Source organism: Enhydra lutris, unplaced genomic scaffold (assembly GCF_002288905.1).
Source record: "Enhydra lutris kenyoni isolate GAN:26980312 unplaced genomic scaffold, ASM228890v2 scaffoldscaffold8, whole genome shotgun sequence".
NCBI classification, from domain to species: domain Eukaryota; kingdom Metazoa; phylum Chordata; class Mammalia; order Carnivora; family Mustelidae; genus Enhydra; species Enhydra lutris.
In genome coordinates, this window is record NW_019154092.1 from 39,231,074 (window position 1) to 39,250,079 (window position 19,006).

The 19,006-nt window shown below is 43.7% G+C and overlaps 1 protein-coding gene across 2 annotated transcripts in view; it reads right to left on the reverse strand.

Annotated features, from left to right (window-relative positions):
• The window catches only part of LOC111142515 (proline-serine-threonine phosphatase interacting protein 2), a 68,735-nt gene that overhangs the window by 31,236 nt on the left and 18,493 nt on the right, over positions 1–19,006 (reverse strand). For both annotated transcript variants that reach the window (XM_022495751.1, XM_022495752.1), the window contains exon 2: positions 755–855. In XM_022495751.1, coding sequence (XP_022351459.1) covers positions 755–855 — 101 coding nt within the window. The remainder of the gene's footprint in view (positions 1–754; positions 856–19,006) is intronic.

Genomic DNA, 19,006 nt, shown 5'->3' on the forward strand with positions numbered 1-19,006 from the left:
TGGATCTCCAAGTTATAAACCTCTTATTCAGTGTGATACAAATAGAATCTGTTCACTAGTTTGGGTCCCAGCAATGACCTCAATCTTGGGCCAAAAATCCCTCCTAGGTGCTCCTTCATCCAGAATCACTGGGAAACTGAGTATTCTGCTGGGATAAGATTTTCCATAAAACTAACTTACTCCATTAAGTATGGAATTTTTTTTAAAAAGTCCTATCCATTAAAAAAAGAAAAGGAAAGGAAAAGTCCTCTAAACTGGCCTGACCCGCTCTACACACCAAGCCCCCCGCCCGCCAGGATGCTGTGACCCACCGCCATCTTTCTCACGGCCCTGTGGCCCTACCAGCCCGTCCCAGCCTCTGAATCAGCTAAGTCTTGCTCTTCTCCCACAGACATGAGGCTACTCCTCCACCTATGAAATCCACACCGCCCTCCGAGGGCCCTCAAAGGTCCTGTCTGTCCCCCACTGGACTGACCAGTCTTCACAATCTCCCTTTCCCATGAGGTTTTTAGTGCCACCCCTATCACTTCACTTCGTATTTTATGATATTTTGTGTGCTGCTTCATTCCTAAATCTCCTCTGTCACTGATTTCTAAGAGCTCTAGGACAGAAATAATCATTTACTTCTTGGGGACCATCCCACAAGCTATAGCAGAGGGCCTGTGGACCCCCAAAGACAAACAAAGTGTAAATGATTCCTTTGAATGGGAGGGTTTTGTCTCCCCCTCTGTCTTCGAGGAAGAAGAGCAGGTACCTCTCTTTCAGGAAGTCTTCAAACTCTTTGCAGTTCTTGCGGCCATTGTTGAGGTGCTGGATGAGGCAGTCGTAGCCCGCAGTGCTGAGGATGTCCGTGCTCTGGTGAGAAACAACATGGCATCAGAGCGGGGACCGTGAGGATGGCAGCCCCAGGCCTAAAGAGCGCATGGGGCCAAGCGCAGGGGGGAGGCCGGCAGTGGGAAGTTTCAACACACTTCACCTCCAAGACAGATATGACCAAAGAGGACGAAATAGAAGACGTAAGCATGTTTGCAGCTATGAGAGAACTGTCAAAGTTAGGAAGGGGAAGGGCCACGAAACAGGAAGTGACGGGACAGAGAGATCACATGGACCAGAGGGCTGACCGGGCTCTGTCCCTCTCTGTGCCCCCACCCAGAACTGGGACCAGGGCTACATAGTTTTCCCTTTGTCCTTAAACTTGTCACAGAGCTTGACACGGATGTCCCTTCCCACAAACAATAAGCCTGGTGTGCCGGGCGAGGGTTGAGGGTATCCCTGCAAAGGGCAAGCAGCTCTGAGCCAGGAGCCAGGCCTCAGGAGCCGAGAGGGGGCCCACTGCCCACTGGGAAACATGAAGGGAACCAGCATGATCCATCGCAGGGTCACTGGCTGGCCCCAGCTGGTGATGGGTGGTGGCAGGGGAGAGGAATTTTTTTTTCCATTTTAAATTAGCAATTTATACCTATTTGATTCTACTGTGCACTGGGAGGTTGGAGGAAGCTACCTTAGTCCCCAAAGCAGCATCCCCAGAGGCAGTACATTTTTAAAATCAAAGTCCCTCAGCCCCTCAAACCAACCAGTCAGGAGCTCAAGAATATCCCCTGAAGTGTCCCCTAATGAGGTTGGTTACCTCATTAGGTAGCTGGCTGCTACCTCCACATGCATACAACAAGCTGCCTGATTCAGGCTCAAGGCCCTTAGGGAGGTTAGTTGGCTGCCCCTGGGTGTGCCCTGAGGAGCTCTGAACTCACCCACCCCTAGCCCAGCCCAGGTGACCACCCCTTCCCAGGCCCAGTCAGAGGAAGGGGGTACCACTCTGCCATTGGTGGTGACTGGGGGACTCCTGAAGACACCCCTCTACTCATCCCTGGGTACCAGAGAAGCAGAATTTCTCTCTTCCATTTGCTGCCACTTACACTGGGTCTCTTGAAGACAGGGTCCCAGAGAGATCCAGCAGGACCCAGGCTTGAGGCTGATTTTAACATGGCATTCAGAAACCTCACTGGGCATAACTCACACTGCATTTTTAAAGATGGATTATTGGGGCACCTGGGGGACTCAGTCGTTAAGCATCTGACTTCGGCTCAGGTCATGATCCCAAGGTCTTGGGATCGAGCCCTGCATTGGGCTCCCTGCTCAGCAGGGAGCCTGCTTCTCCCTCTGCCTCTACCTGTAGCTCTGCCTACTTGTACTCTCTATCTCTCTGTCAGATAAATAAATAAAATCTTTTTAAAAATAAATAAATAAATGAAATAAAGATGGGTTATTATCAGAATAGTCAATTTTACACATATAATTAAATCTAAGTAAGAAATGCCTTTAATTCTATGAATTCTGGCTGTTGTTTCAGCATATATTTACGCCTCGAGAAGCCTGAGGAAATAGCCTCTCCAAAGCTTCGGTCCTCCCGCCATCCCTCCATACACACTTCTCTCTCAGCCGGGTAGGCATCTTATGATTTCCCACAATGCAGCATTCCGCAGCAACTCTAAGACAATGTTTACATTATCCCCTCCTGAATCCAAATCCAGTCCCTCAGCCCCCAAGTTCTCTGGAAGCCCCCTCTAAGTAGCCCTGACGCCCCCTCCCCTGGGCTCTCAGAGTGCCCAGCTTCTGAATTTGCTGCTCGGTATCCACCGCATGAAGAACCTTGCTGTCCCAACTCTTTGGCAAGTTCCCTGCAGCTTCTCCCCAGTCTGGGGCACCCCCCACCACACACACACCACCAAACCCTCTAGCTTCATATGATGCACACAGTAGGTCTACAATAAAATTGTATAGGGTAGAAACACCTCTTGTGTTCCAGCCAGGTGCATCTGAGGATGAGGATGAAAATGGACTCTGGAGTGAATAAGTGAATGAATGGTTACACAGGGTCATGGTCAATGGTAGTTTGTAGAAGGGAAGTGCTTTGCCTTTCCCAAAGAAAAGCCCTTGGGTTCCCTGTGTTATGATATTCATTTGAAAAAGGTAGTTCCCTTTTTCTTTTTTTTTTTTTTTTTTTTAAAAAGTTTTTTTTTAATTATTTGTCAGAGAGAGAGAGGGAGAGAGAGCAAGCACAGGCAGACAGAATGGCAGGCAGAGGCAGAGGGAGAAGCAGGCTCCCTGATGAGCAAGGAGCCCGACGTGGGACTCGATCCCAGGACGCTGGGATCATGACCTGAGCCGAAGGCAGCTGCTTAACCAACTGAGCCACCCAGGCGTCCCGTAGTTCCCTTTTTCTTAATGAAAGGTGCAGATACTCTTGGACCAGGCAGGAAGGATGGGAGCTAGACCAGGGTTTCATGGAAACAAACCAGATCATTAGGCCTCCAGGCTCTCAGCCTTAAAAAAAACAGAACTGGGGACGCCTGGGTGGCTCAGTTGGTTGGACGACTGCCTTCGGCTCAGGTCATGATCCCAGAGTCCCAGGATCGAGTCCCGCTTCGGGCTCCCAGCTCCATGGGGAGTCTGCTTCTCCCTCTGACCCTCTCCTCGCTCATGCTCTCTCTCACTGTCTCTCTCTCAAATAAATAAATAAAATCTTAAACAAACAAACAAACAAAAAAACAGAACTGCTGCTTCAGAGCAGTGACTAGGCTACAGAGGTGACCAAGAATGGAAATCCCCAAGGATCTGGAGGGCCAAGTAGGCTAGAAGACTGCATGAGCATAAAACTGGCATCACAGGTCTGCCATCAGAAGTGATAACCCCATAAACCCAATATCCTCAGCTTGGTAAACTCAGCCCCCTACACAGTATCCCTGACTTCTCTTCCTGAGCTTTTCCCATACTGGGTCTCTTCCCCTGACCTCGTAACGAACAGTTTATGTTTCTACCCCAGTACTTTTACACATGTTCCCCCCACCCCATGGAGGGAATGGCATTTCCTCCTCTTCACTTAAGTCTCTCCTCTGCTTCAGAGCCAGTTCAAATTCCATTTCCTCTTTGGAGTCTTCCTCAAGTAATTCCCACTATAGTCTTCTCTTCCTCTTCTGAACTCTTGGAGTGTTTAATGCCCATTCCTCTATTTGGCTCTTATTCTATATTATTTTATGTCATTAGTTAACATCTTTTTAAAAACTAGCTAATTCCTGAAAAGATTTCTGGATTACACCCAACTTTTATCTCCCAAAGCAACTTCCACGTTAACGGTGCTTGAGAAATGCCTATTAACTGTATGCCAACTACAGACAAGATACTAACAAGGTTCCAAAGCCCTCATTAGAGTTCTTGCCATCAAGGATCCTGTTGTTCATTTAGGGAGTCAGTAAAAGACACATAAAACAAACGTGCATGCACGAGGAAAATTAGAGACTAAAACAATATACAAGACTATAAAGAGAAAATATATAATGAATGAGGTAGAGAAGAAAAATTAGGCTTGGGTCATCAGCAAAGAGAAGAAATAAGATTTAAACTGAGTCTTTTAGAATGACTGGGATTCACATAAGAAATCAGAAAATATTTCAAACCAACTGATAATGAAGAAAATGATACATCAACATTTATGAGATGCAGCAAAATAGGGCTTAGAGAGAAACTTAGAGCTCTAAATGCTTAAAGAGAAAAGAAGTTTTTAAAAGTAATGATCTGGGGCACCTGGGTGGCTCAGTGGTTAAGGCCTCTGCCTTCAGCTCAGGTCATGATCCCAGGGTCCTGGAATTGAGCCTCACGTCGGGCTCTCTGCTCAGTGGGAAGCCTGCTTCCCCCTCTCTCTCCGCCTGCCTCTCTGCCTACTTGTGATCTCTGTCTGTCAAATAAATAAATTAAATCTTTAAAAATAAATAAATAAAAGTAATGATCTAAGCTTCACTTAATGGAAGTAGGAAAAAAGAATGAAAGAAATCTATAGTAAGTAGAAGGAAGGAAATAAAAATAGTGGAACACAAATAAAATAAAAAATAAAAATAGTGGAACACAATGACACAGAAATGGACAAATAAAAAGTGTTCGTGAAAAATTGTTTACCTTCACCTGGAAATTCAAATTAAAGTCACAGTAATATCTACTTCATGCCCATGCCCACTAAAATAGCTAAAATTAAAAAGTCAACATTGAATGTAGGCAGGAATGCTGAACTATGAGAACTCTCACACCTTGCTGACGGGAATGTAAAAATGGTACATTTTTAAAAGTAGCAAATTCTCAAAAAGATAAATATATACATACCCCATGACCCAAAGTTCCACCCATTTTGCATTTACCCAAGCGAAATGAAAACATATGTCCACAAAAAGACTTGCACGAGAATCATCGTAGGAGTGTTAGACCCAATAACCCCAAACCGGAAACAACCCAAATGTCTAACAGCTGATAAATGGCAAACAATGTGTGTTAAGTCCATACAATGGGATAATACTCAGCGATAGAAAGACAGAACTACTGACCCATGAAACCACCTGGATGGATCGCAAGGTCATACCAGTGAAAGTTGCGACACAAGTATTTACTGTGTAATGTTACTCACAGGACATTCTAGGACAGGCACTACTAGGATATATTTCTTGGTAAAAGACATAAGAGTGATTTCCTGAGCCAGGGGAGAAAATGAGGCTAGAGTGGGAAGGGGCTCTCCAGGAATTTCCTGGAACAATGGAAAAACATACACCCAAGTGACCCACATTCCTATCAAGATCATTCCATAGAGAAGTGTGGGCTGTACAGGTGTAGGCAGTTTTCGAAACTCACTGACCTATGCATTTTATCTTATGTAAATTATGCCTCAATAAAATTAAAAGGCAAAAAAAAAAATGCATTAGGATTCAGAGGGAGAATGGGCAGGAGGAAATCAGTAGAACGAGTAGAGGCAGCTCAGCCTTAGATGTGGACCTGGCGTTGGAGTCCTGGGTGAGGCAGGGAGATGAAAAAGAAGGGAGAGTGGATCCAAGCACCCAACAAACCTCCCCAAGCCCCAGAACTCGAGGTTTCATGATGCTCAAATCACAGAGATGTAAATAGCATTCAAGTCTCAATCAATGGGTTAGTACTTAAACCACAAAGACATTTCAATTTCCTTAAGACAAAAAATTTGTCCGATCCAGCAGTGAGCTCATGGGTGCCACATCAGCAGACACATGAACCAGAGAATAGTACTAACATTCTCGTGAGCATGGCAGCAGGCAGTCCGGACCAGGTGGGGCTCTGGGTTCCAGAAGGAGGGCATGTCTGTGGGCTGCCTGGTGGAGGGTGACTCCACTGCCCACCAGCTCCCCGCCCCAGATCTAACACTCAGGTCTGATTCCGCTCACTTGGTCCCGGCACATCCAGGTCTCCTTCCTGCCCAGAGCTGAGCCCCCAGCTGCAGGGGCCTCTGAAAATTTGTTTCCAGACTCCTTTCCCACCATGGGGCCTATGGGCAGAAGGTATAAAGGCAGAGGGGAAGCAAAGGGTACCTGTGGCCTCCCAAGCTGCCATCCAGGTTACAGGCACTGCAGCCAGGGTGTCCCCATGTCTGCTTCTGTGCTGCGTCTCTCTCTCTCATGGTGTCTGCTACACACAGTTTCTCTACACGGGGGCTCCAAGGCCGCCCTGTGCCAGAATTCTCCCAGCAGACCCCCAGGTCCCACCCAGACCTCCAGGTTCTGAGCTTGGAGAATCTCCATTTTTTGCATTCCTTCCAAGTGACTTTCTGCCGCTGGAGAACTGAGGCCACAGAAATGATGAAAGACAAGAGAAGATCTGGGATCCTGCGCAGAGGAGCTGAGCATGGAAGAAAGCAGGACGCAGGAAACTAGAGAACACGGCAGACAAGGGAGGCAGGAGAACCACGGCCGGAAACGGGCATGGAGAAGAGGGCAGGGAAAGACTACATGGTTCGAGCTTCATTTTGAAACCTCTTTGAGTAAAAACCGTGAATCAGTGCTGATGCCTCTAGGAGGGGGTGGGGCCGCTGACCTTGCATTCAGTACAAAGGCTGCATTTGTCTGCCGCCTGGGCATGTGACACAGCCACCTGCCACACTCTGCATTATTGGTCCACCGCACGTTCCATAAACACAGCGAGGCGAGAGCTATTTCCATGTTTCACAGCTGGAGAAAATAGGGCGCTAGGAAGTGATGGTCTCCTGATCACTGTCTCCAACGACAATGAAAGATTTTAACCCTTAACAGACAATATTATCCAAATCTCTGTCATTCATGAAGAGCTACACAGCAACAGTAGACATGGGATACAGACCAAGGCATTCCTGTTACCTCCCTAGGCTCTCTGCCTGGACCTTGCTTTCCTACTTACTTTCCTGTCTCTTATATCCAAAGAGGTAAAACCAGATGGTTCAAACTCACCTTATCAGCAAATGTGGATTAATTATTATTAATTAATATTAAAAATTAGGTCCAATATACATTGCATGCTTGTTGTATTCCAAAGAGCATACTGACTATCATGCATGGAATGTCCTGGGTAATCTTTGTAACAGCCCTGTGACACGTGTATCATTCTTATCTTCATTTACAGGACAAGAAACTGAGGATCAAAGTCTATATTCGTAAACCACTCAACCACACAGCTTCTCTTCCTGGAGGACAAGGAGCATAGCTAACTTTCTGTCAGTCCACTTCCCAGCAGGTCTAAAGATTTTATTTTTAAGTAATCTCTACACCCAATGTGGGCCTCCAACTTAAAACAGATCCAGAGGCAGAGCCAGCCAGGCACCCCGCCCCCACCTAGCAATTCTCCGTGGGCACCCCCAGGCTTTCACACCACACTTAGGTTTGAGTCCAAATTCTACTGCACCAGCTGTATGACCTTGGGCTGAGCGCTCAGTCTCCCTCTGTGTCAATTTACAAGGCTATAAAATTGGGGAGTATTGTAAGGCTCAAACAAGATACTGTGCCTTGAGTTTGTCAAGTGCTTCATAAACTAAAGGAATGAAAGGAGACACATTCAAATTTCTCAAGACCAGGCGACGGGAATAAAAAGCATATGGATTCAGACCTGTGTGAACTTTTTCCTTGAAAGTGGACCACAGTGAAATAAATGTAGGCTGTGAGCTATTCAAAAATAACTATGTCATCATCAGAGGAAGCAGCTGGAAAGGTGTCAGAGGCTATAGAAACTGCTGTTTTCAGCCATGTGCTCCTAAAGCCCAAAGTCAGAATCCTGTCATGGTTGTGTCGTTAAGCCCTCTCGTAAGCCATCACAGGGGACACTGAGACAAGAATGAACCCCACCTCACTTCCCACCCCAGCTGTGCTCTGCAAGCCCACAGCACGCTTCCCTCACCCCCTCCAACCTTCAGTCACACATCCCCAGCTCTCTCTGGCCTGGATCAATTTTTACATGTAGAAATGTCCCTCCTGTCAGGTCATCAGGTCAATTAAAAAGGCAACTCCACTCAATTGAAAATACATTTGAACGTAACTGTGTGATACAAACCTCTGCATCAGAAATTAAAAAAAAAAAAAAAAATGATGAGAAGGATGGGGACCAAAATGTTCAAAGCAATTCTCTTCTGGGGCGCTTGGGTGGCTCAGTCAGTTAAGCATCCAACTCCTGGTTTTGGCCCAGGTCATGATCTCAGGACTGTGGGACAGAGCCCCACACCAGGATCTGCACTCAGCAGGGTGTCTGCTTGAGAGTCTCTCTCTACTCTCCCTTTTCCCCTTCCCCCTCTCTTTTTCTTAAATAAATAAATAAATAAATAAAATCTTGGGCTTTTTTTTTTTTTTTTTGAGGTCTTTTGTTTCTCTCTCATGTGTTTGCTGGCCCCACTAAAATATCAAATGATCCATAACCACAATGGAAAAGTAGGGCCCAATGAGGAAGCTGGAGATTTGTCAGGAATTTCTGTTATATAAAAAGCTAATGGGGCTCGATGGACAGAGGACAGAAGCCAGTATTCCCACCCAGGCAAAACAGAAGTTCCACAAACTTTCCCAGCAAAGCCCTAGAAACCCTCAAGCTCAAATTGGCAAAGGCTGGACCTGAAGCAGCCGTGGAAAACAGGCAGGGTGTGTGAAGGCCACGGGCACCCAGCCAGTGCCCCACCCTGCTCTCAGGGCAGGCAGAGCAGCTGATGCTGACTTTCACGCCGAAGCCACCATTGGCAAGGTCTCTGCCAGCCAGCAGCCTCCTAGCAAGGACATGGAGTCCAGAACAGCAACAGCTGACTGACCCTAGGCACTATCAGAGTAGGTGAATGAAAACAGCCCAGAAAATGCCAAAGAGATATGTAATGAGTAAGGACTTACCTACCATATTAAAAACAGTATAAAGTAAGAAAAGCTTTAAAAGTGTGGTACTGACATGCAGAATTGATAATCAGGTAAATAAAATACAAACAACAGTCCAGAAATAGTTTTATGTGCACAGAGGATTTAACATATGATAAAGGAAGCATTTGAAACCAGAAAGCAAAGGATGGCTTATTCAATAAATGTTATTTTGACAATGTCCATTTTGCCAAAAACTATAGAGTCCTTCCTAACATCATACTCTAAAATAAATACCTGATTAAGTGAAGGTCTAGGCATGGAAATCATACATATATAAGAAGGAAATATAGAATATATATATATTTTTAAATATTGAGGTAAGAGATTTTTCTAGACTGCAAACTTAGAGCATTAAAAAAAAAAAAAAGGCGAATTTAGCCTATTCTGAAAATACAGTTTAGCAAAATGGACCCCACTTGGGATGGAAAGTTTAAACAGGCTGATTTCCATAGAAGAAACAGAAAGTAATCAAGGAGCAGAAAAAAGCAACAGAACTGGATTTTTCACAGTAGAATGGAATTCCACCAAATCCTCAGGGGAAAAAACTATTCCTAAGGTCCAAAATTGATTGGAAATGAAAGAAAATGTCCTAATTCACCTTGTAAAGCAAATATAACACAGTACTTAAACTTAGTGGCGTACAAAAAAGGAAGTTACAGATCAATATAACTTATAAATATTAATCAAAATGTTCTAAATAAAGTATTAACAAGATTGGGGGCGCCTGGGTGGCTCAGCCGGTTGAGCATCCAATTCTTGGTTTTGGCTCAGGTCAAGGTCTTAAGGTCGTGGGATCAGGCCCCTGTCCCTGGGCTCTGTGCTCAGCAGGGAGTCTGCTTGAGATTCTCTCTCTCCCTCTGCCTCACCCCTTCCCCCCACGGTCTCTCGCTCTCTCATAAATAAACAAATCTTTATAAAATATTAGCAAAAATAATCCAATGCCACATTCAGAAGAGAATGTAACATGACTAAGTGGGATTTATTCCAAGAATGCAAAATTGGTTTAATATTAGGAAATTTATTAACCTAATAAAACATTGTAATAAATCTAAACAGAAAAATCAGGATTTTCTCCATACGTGCCTATGGTGGCTGAATAGACTCCAAAGATTCCTACGTCTTAATCCCTGGACTCCATGAACTTCATCTTATACGGAAAACAAGTCTTTGTTGGTATGATTACATTAGGACTATTGAAATAGGGACATTATCCTGGATTATTTGGGTGGGTCCTAAATGCAATCACAGATGTTCTTATGAGAAGGAGTAGAGGGAGATTTGACACCAGGGAGGAAAAGCCATGTGACCACAGAGGCAAGACTGGGGTGATGTGTCACAGGCCAAGAAATGCCATCAGCCACCAGAGGCTGGAAGGAAAAGGAACAGATTTTTCTGCTACAACATCCCAAGGGAGTACTGCCTTGCTGACACCTGGATTTCACCTCAGTGATGCTGATTTTGGACTTCTGGCCTCCAGAACTGGGAACGAAAGCATCCCTACTAGCAGATGATATGATACACATGGAAAGTTATTCTTTGCTCCTGGATAGGATGACTCACTGTCCTAAAAATGTCAGTTCTGAGTTAATTTATAATTGTAATGCAGGGGCGCCTGGGTGGCTCAGCGGGTTAAGCAGCTGCCTTCGGCTCAGGTCATGATCCCAGGGTCCTGGGATCGAGTCCCACATCGGGCTCTCTGCTCTGCAGGGAGCCTGCTTCCCTTCCTCTCTCTCTGCCTGCCTCTCTGCCTACTTGTGATCTCTGTCAAATAAATAAATAAAATTTAAAAAAAAAAAGAAAAAAAAATAATTGTAATGCAATCCCAATGAAAGTACCAACAAGTTTTTTCTTATGTGGTTAAACAAAGTTCATAATGGAAATCATAAAACTGTAGAGGTGACCAGGAAAATACTGAGCAAGAAAAGTTCCGAAGGAAAGCCTGCCCTACCAGACATTTAGACATAGTATAAAGCCCCCATAACTAACACACTGTGAAGCTGAGGCAGAAATAGTCAAACAGACCAGCGCAACAGAATATAAGGTCCAGAAATAGATGCAAGTACACATGGAAATTTAATATATGATAAAGGTTGCATCTCACATCACTGGGGAAAAATGGACTTTTTCATAAGTGGTGCTGGGATAACTGTTAGCCATGTAGGAAATTATAAAAATAGATTCAATCCCCATACCATACACAAAAATAAATTCAAGATGGACCAGAGGTCTCAAGGTAAAAAAAGAAAAAGAGAGAGAGAGAGACCTGCAAGTACTAGAAGTAAACATTTATGGGGCACCTGGTTGGCTCAGTTGGCTAAGTGTCTGCCTTTGGCCCACGTCATGATACCAGGATCCTGGTATCGAGCCCCACATCAGGCTCCCTGATCAGTGGGGTGTGTGCTTCTCCCTCTGACTGCTGCTCCCCCTGCCTGTGCTCTCTCTCTGTCAAATAAATAAATAAAGTCTTAAAAAAAGAAAAAAGGAGTAAACATTCCAAAAGTTTTTCTAACTGTGACTTAAAATCCAAGTGCACTAGGACACCTGGGTGGCTCAGTTAAGTGTCTGCCTACAGCTCAGGTCATGATCCCAGGGTCCTCAGATTGAGTCCCACATCAGGCTCCTTGCCCAGCAAGGAGCCTGCTTCTCCCTCTGCCTGCTGTTCCACCCTGCTTGTTCGCTCAATCTCTCTCTCTCTCTCTCTGACAAATAAATAAATAAAATCCTTAAAAGAAAATCCAAGTGCACTGAAAGAAAAGAAATTCATACATCTGACCACCTAAAAATAAACTTTTTCATACCAGAAAAATAATAATAGACAACATAAAAAGGACAAAGTAAGGGGAAATAGTTACAATAAAATCACAGCTGAAGGGCTATTATCCCTAACATAAAAATAATTATTTAAAACTGATGGAAAAGGATAGGGTGCCTGGATGGTACAGTCAGTTAAGTGTCTGACTCTTGGCTTCAGCCCAGGTCATGATCTCAGGGTCATGGGACTGAACCCTGTGTGGGGATCCACACTCGGTGCAGAGTCTGCTTGAGGTCCTCTCTGCCTCTCCCTCTGCTCCTCCCTCTTGAGTGCTTTTTCTCTCTAAAATAAACAAATAAACCTTTTAAAAGAAAGGAAAATAAAATAAAATGAAAGGAAAAAGAACCAGACAATGGGCAAGAAATATAGAATAGATGATTTACTCTGTGTGTATGCGTTCCTTAAATATCTAGAAAAATATACAACCTCAGCTATTGAAAAGAGAAAGGCAACCTCACCCATCAGAATGGCAAAATTAGGAGTGCTTGGGTGGCTTAGTCATTAAGTGTCTACCTTCAGCTCAGGTCATGATCCCAGGGTCCTGGGACTGAGCCCCGCATCGAGCTCCCTGCTCACCGGGGAACCTGCCTCTCCCTCTCCCACTTCCCCTTCTTGTATTCCCTCTCTTGGTCAAATGAATAAAATCTTAAAAAAAAAAAAAAAGAATGGCAAAATTAACAAGCAGGAAACACATTAAGGTGACAAGACTGTGAGAACAGCCGCTCTCACACATTGCTGGTGAGAACAAAAATCGGTTTAAACACTAGAAGAGGGAATTCGGCAATATCTAACCAAACTATGTGTGCTTTGACCTTTTAATCCAGTTATCCCACTTCTAGGTATTTACCCTCAAGTTACACCTCCAACAAAAACAAAGCACATATGCACAGGTTATTCACCCAAGTGCCGTCTGAAATGACAAAATTCTATAAACAGTCTAAATGTTCACCCACAGGAGAGTGGCTGATAAGCCGTGGTACATTCACACAATTGAGTTCTTTGTACCTATAATAAAGAACGAGAACCACAGCGCCTGGGTGGCTCAGTAGGTGAAGTGTCTGCCTTCAGCTCAGGTCATGATCCCGGGGTCCTGGAATCGAGTCCCACATGGACCCCACATCAAGCCCTGCCTCGGGCTCCCTGCTCAGTGGGGAGTCTGCTTCTCCTTCTCACTCTGCCCTCTCCCTCTGCTTGTGCTCTCTTTCTCTCACTCATTCTCTCTCTCAAATAGATAAAATCTCTAAAAAAAAAAAAAAAGAATGAGAAATATCACTAAGAACTGATACAGGTTGGCTCCCAGTGTATATCTTTTATAGCGAAGAAAGCAAAGGACAAGAGTGTAGCTGTCTTATTAATACAGCATTTCTGTCAACCCTCACACTAGGGACTCATCGTTTCTGATTGTTTCAAGGGACTCACCGTTCTGATTTTCTGGAATAAACCTGTCATGAACATGCCCCAAACAGGGGTGCCTAAGTGGCTCAGTTGTTTAAAAGTCTGCCTTTGGCTCAGGTCATGATCCCAGGGTGGTGGGATCAAGTCCCGCATCCAGCTCTCGGCTCAGCAGGGCGTCTATTTCTCTCTCAGGCCGCCACTCTCCCTGCTTGTGGTTGCTCACTCTCTCTCTCTCTGTCAAATAAATAAATAAAATCTAAAAAATAAAAATAAAAAATAAAACAATAACACACATTTCCAGATTCTGTGGTCATTCTGCCTTTTGCATTAAGAAAAGAAAATGAGGGACGCCTGGGTGGCTCAGTTGGTTAAGCAGCTGCCTTCGGCTCAGGTCATGATCCCAGCACCCTGGGATCGAGTCCCACATCCGGCTCCTTGCTCGTCGGGGAGCCTGCTTCTCCCTCTGCCTCTGCCTGCCATTCTGTCTGCCTGTGCTTGCTCTCTCTCCCTCTCTCTCTCTGACAAATAAATAAATAAAATCTTTAAAAAAAAAAAAGAAAAGAAAATGAGAAAATATATTTTATCTGGTCATTTGTACAAAAAGAAACACAGAAAACATGAACCAGAAATTAATGAAATTAGTCACTTACAAGGGGTAAGAGGGATCAGAGTGGACAAGAGAGGAGTGGAATTGGGGTAGAAGGAGTGGGAAAGGTGATGCTTCTTTGGGCACCCCTTTTACATTTGTTCTTAATTTTCGAAAGTTGTTAACGTAACGTGAGAATAAGGGAGAAACCTCTAGAAGGGAACACAAAGAGAAAGAAACAAACCTAACCTTGTTTGAATGAATAAAATCACCACACTGAAGGAGAGGGAGGTACAACCAACCCAAATAACTTTTGTATACCCTATTCTGACAATGCACTCTCAGCCCAAGGCCAAAAGAAGGAGACACATTAAACTCTAGCCTGCTTCCCGCAGTGGTATTGGTTAGCAATTCTGAAACTACTTTTTAGTGTCTTCGGTCCTAAGTAAATGAATAAATACACTATGAATAATGGGAGCCTATATACCTTAGGTAAGGGAGTAGGAACACAGTAGACAGAACTGGTTCACCCTAGTGAGGTTCTGCATACCTCTTCCCAGCTCCCCGCTCAGTAAAGTCACATTGGTGGTTTGAAACTGGCCTTGGAGGGAAATTACACCATGGAAATTGGCAAATGCTGCAAAGCAAAATTTTTATCCACTGGATAAAATACAGCAAGTGGGGGAATGGAATTGGAGGTATCAGTATGCATACGTATGTTTCCTCACTCTGTTGAGAGAGCCTAGAAACAAGCAATTCCACAGGTAGCGATGAGCACACCCAGAACACAGATACTGGTTTCTCAGTCCTATTCTCTACTAAAAGGAACCGAGGCTTTTTTGAGAAATGGCAGATTCCAGGACTGGGGCAGAGAAATTAGCCAATAAACCTTGTCCCAGAAAGCAAGGAGTGTTCAAAGAATGATGGGAATATATCCAAAGGACACAAGAGCTAGGACACACAATCTGGTTTAGAGAGGCTCCTTGCTATCCAAATCTAAAAAAATCTAGAAGGAGTGGGAAAGGTAAATCATGATGGTAGCATATTTATAACCCATTGAATAAAATAAGAATCCATGTGCGCATACTAATGAGGGGGGGAGCTCTCTCACTGTATAGATGGAATCCGAAAATCACCATACAAAGACTTGGACATGAATGTTCATAGCAGCTTTAGTTCTAGTCTTCATTTTTTTAAAAGATTTTATTTATTTATCTGACAGAGAGAGGCACAGTGAGAGAGGGAACACAAGTAGGGGGAGTGGGAGAGGGAAAGCAGGCTTCCCACTGAGCAGGGGTCCCAATGCCAGGCTTGATCCCAGGATGCTGGGATCACGAAGTGAGCCAAAGGAGGATGCTGAACGACTGAGCCATCCAGGTACCCTAGTTTTAGTCTTTGGCTGACAACTGTAAACGACTCAAATATCCATCAACAGATCAATGGATAAACACACTGTGACATGTCCATAAAGTGCAATATAACAAAGCTGAACATATAAAAAACTTCACATTTTACTACAGATTAATTTCTATTATGTGCCGTGAGACCAAGACTTTGTGAAAGACGGTTATCCCTCTAAATCTGACATAGAAGGCATAAGATTTAGGAGATATTAATGTTCAGAAAGTTGACTGAGGTTCAGTTATTACCTATCTAACCTTCAACGTGATCCAAATCTCTCTCTCCCTCCCACATTCTCCCTATCCCCTCCCCCCTCCCCACATACACCCTCAGAGACACGAGAAATTTGATTTACAAATCCACTGGGAGAGAAAAATCTTAAGAACTGAAGGTGGGTGTTTTAATCCACAAGGAATACTAGATCACCCCCAAGGCCCTGCTAATGTTATTGCTCACACTTTTCCAGTTACTAAAAACAAGTTGAAGTTCTATAGTTTAACCCTGAGGGGGCATGACTGCCTATAACACAGGATAAAATCCATGGAGCATCAGTCTATTTTAGCATGTGTGCCGAAGCCAGCACAAATCAGTGTCTTGAAATTCAGACTCAAAAGTCCTCCTCCTGGTGCATGGCGTGCCTGAGACACAGCGCGGGCCTAGAGAGAACGAGCACCAGGAAGTGGTTCTGCCTAAAACTAGAAGTCAATCCCCAGATTGAGGAGCAAGGGAACAAGAGTGTGGTTCTCCAAACCCTGCAGGCCAGCCAGCAAAGCCAGGAAAGCCAGCCAGATCAAATACCCCAAGGACTACCACAACTGTAAAAGCAAATAACAAAACTGGGCCAGGAATCCAAAGTAGGTCAAGCCCAGGGAAATGTCCAAAGTCACTGCCCTGGCTGACTTGTAGTTCCTCTTGCTCCACATGGGTGGGAAGTTTGAGCCCAATCCGTAAAAATTCCCACCAGTCTCCAACCCCCTTCATGTCACATCCCCACTGAAATACCATTTTGAAGGCCTATAATTTCTATCAATTATCCCTCTGGTGCACCCACTAGGCGAACCAGATACTCAAAGGAGAAGAAATCTCCAAGTCCTAGGACAATATCTAACTGTGAAGACTCATGAATGCCCCATCCCTGCAGAAGTAATGTCTGGGAGGCACTTCCACAGCTGCTAACTGGGAAACCCCAACTGAACGCCTTATCCCATATTCCAATAACCCCATATTCGATCAACTGGATTTTTTTCATGATAATTTAGCAGAAGCCGAGAATTTTCAAATTAATACAACATATGTAATGACAATAACTCTTCTAAGGTAGAACCTGACCTCAGCACATTCATTCATCCTCCATAACTTCCATCCTCTCTGTCTCAATTTCTGAAACCCCAGTGCCTAAATCAGAAGAATTCTCAAAAAATTTCCCTTATGTTCTCTGGATTTGGATTCACCAAGGCAAAAGTCGGTTTATAATTTCTAACACATTTCAACCCAAAAATGAATCAGGGTTAATTATCAATTGATCAGAAAGTGAAACTGGGGGCTCCTGGGTGGCTCAGTCAGTTAAGCATTTGATTCTTGATTTTGGCTCAGGTCATGATCTCAGGGTCCTGGGATCAAATTACACATTGAACTCTGTGCTAGATGGGGAATCTGCTTAAGGACACTCTCACCTTCTCCCTTTAACCCTCCCCCAACTTATACTTGCTCATTCTCTCTCTCTCTCTCTCTAAAAAAATCAAATAAATTTTTTTAAGTGGAATTGAGCAGAATATTCCATGTCCTAAACATTCAAGGTAATCAAAGAGCCTATTGACTTTTCCATAGTATTCTAGCCTTGGAGCACTACTGTATTAGAGAACACCTTAGAGTTCAACCATATATCTCTTTACCATCCTTTTACAAATGAAGGCACGCAGGCCTAGGTTGCAACTTGACTTGTCATTGTATTCTTTTTTTTTTTATTTCTTTTTTTTTAAGATTTTATTTTTTTAATTTATTTATTTGATAGACAGAGATCACAAGTAGGCAGAGAGAGAGGAAGGGAAGCAGGCTCCCTGCTGAGCAGAGAGCCAACTCGGGGCTTGATCCCAGGACCCTGGGATCATGACCTGAGCCGAAGGCAGAGGCTTTAACCCACTGAGCCACCCAGGCGCCCCTGGTCATTATATTCTTAACATGAATAGAATACATAATGCAAAAAGTGTTACTCAACCAACAATAGTCAAATATACGCAACACTCACCAAATGTGCTCCTCAAGATGACTAACTTTGGTTCTGAGGAATAAGACCAAGTAATATATATATATATATATATTTTTTTTTTTTCCAGAAATTACTCATCCTTTGGGTCTCAGTGATTCAGCTTACCCTGACCCCTGAAATATCTGACTCTTGTTCCCACATGTTTCTAGCAACTCAGTAAAACTGATGACAATTTGTGTTGTCTTTGAAGAGCTTTTTTTCAAAGTTTTTATTGAGATTTAGTTAAGTTTTAATGTTAATTTATTTTTGGCTTCACCGCTGCCATGTCGCTGAGGCCAGCCCAAGTTCACTGTATTTTGGATTTTCCATACTTTGGGCCCATGACTTTTGGGAATGAGAATGTCTTCCATATTCAAATTTCAGGCTTATTCATGTCTTAAATGTCAGAATTCTAGAAGAGATAGGAAATTTCTTCCAGTACATGTCCTCCTAAGTCCATTGACTTTTCTCCTCTAACATACTGATTTCTTGGCCAGCCTGATCCAAGGAGCATTTTTGCATGAATTTGGAGCACAGAGGACCTTCAGGTATCTTAGATGTGAAACGTGTTAAAATGAGTTTGACTGAACTAGACCAATAAATGTGATTCACCAATGCTACATTGCAACTCAAGTACGTTGGAAACGTGTGTCTATACAAACCTACGCATGAATATTTAGAGCAGCTTTATTCTTAACTGCCCCAAACTGGAAGCAACCAAGATGTCCTTCAGTAGGTTAATGGGTGAACAAATTGTGGCATATCCATACTAGGCAATATTATTCAGCAGTTGGATGAAATGAGGTATGGGAGCATCTTAACTATATATTGCTAAGTGAAAGAAGCCAATCTGAAAAGGCTATGATTCCAACTACACGACATTCTGGGAAAAACAAAACAGAAGACAATAAAGAGGTCAGTGGTTTAGAAGGAGGGAAGGAAGAATGAATAGGGGATTTTTCAGCCCAGTGAAACTATTCTATATGATACTATAGTGGTGGACCTATGACATTATGCATTAGTCCAAACCCATAGAACACAGTGAACCTTAATATACACTATGGGCTTTAGCTAATAATAATGTATCCCTAGTCATGCAGCAAGAGTATGTACCACACTAATGAAAGATGTTAATAATGGGGCAAACTGGGGTTTGGGGGAATAATATGGGAATCCTGTAATTTCATTCAGTTTTTCTGTAAACCTAAAACTCCCCTAAATAATAAAACCTATTAATTTTTAAAATTCTTAAAACTATCCTCAGGAACACAGCATGCTTTAGCTTTCTAGGTAATTACTAGAAACAAGATTTTAGTGACTTGATCATCACAGCAAACTGGCTTTTCTCAAACTGATTCTCAGCAATCTCGCCT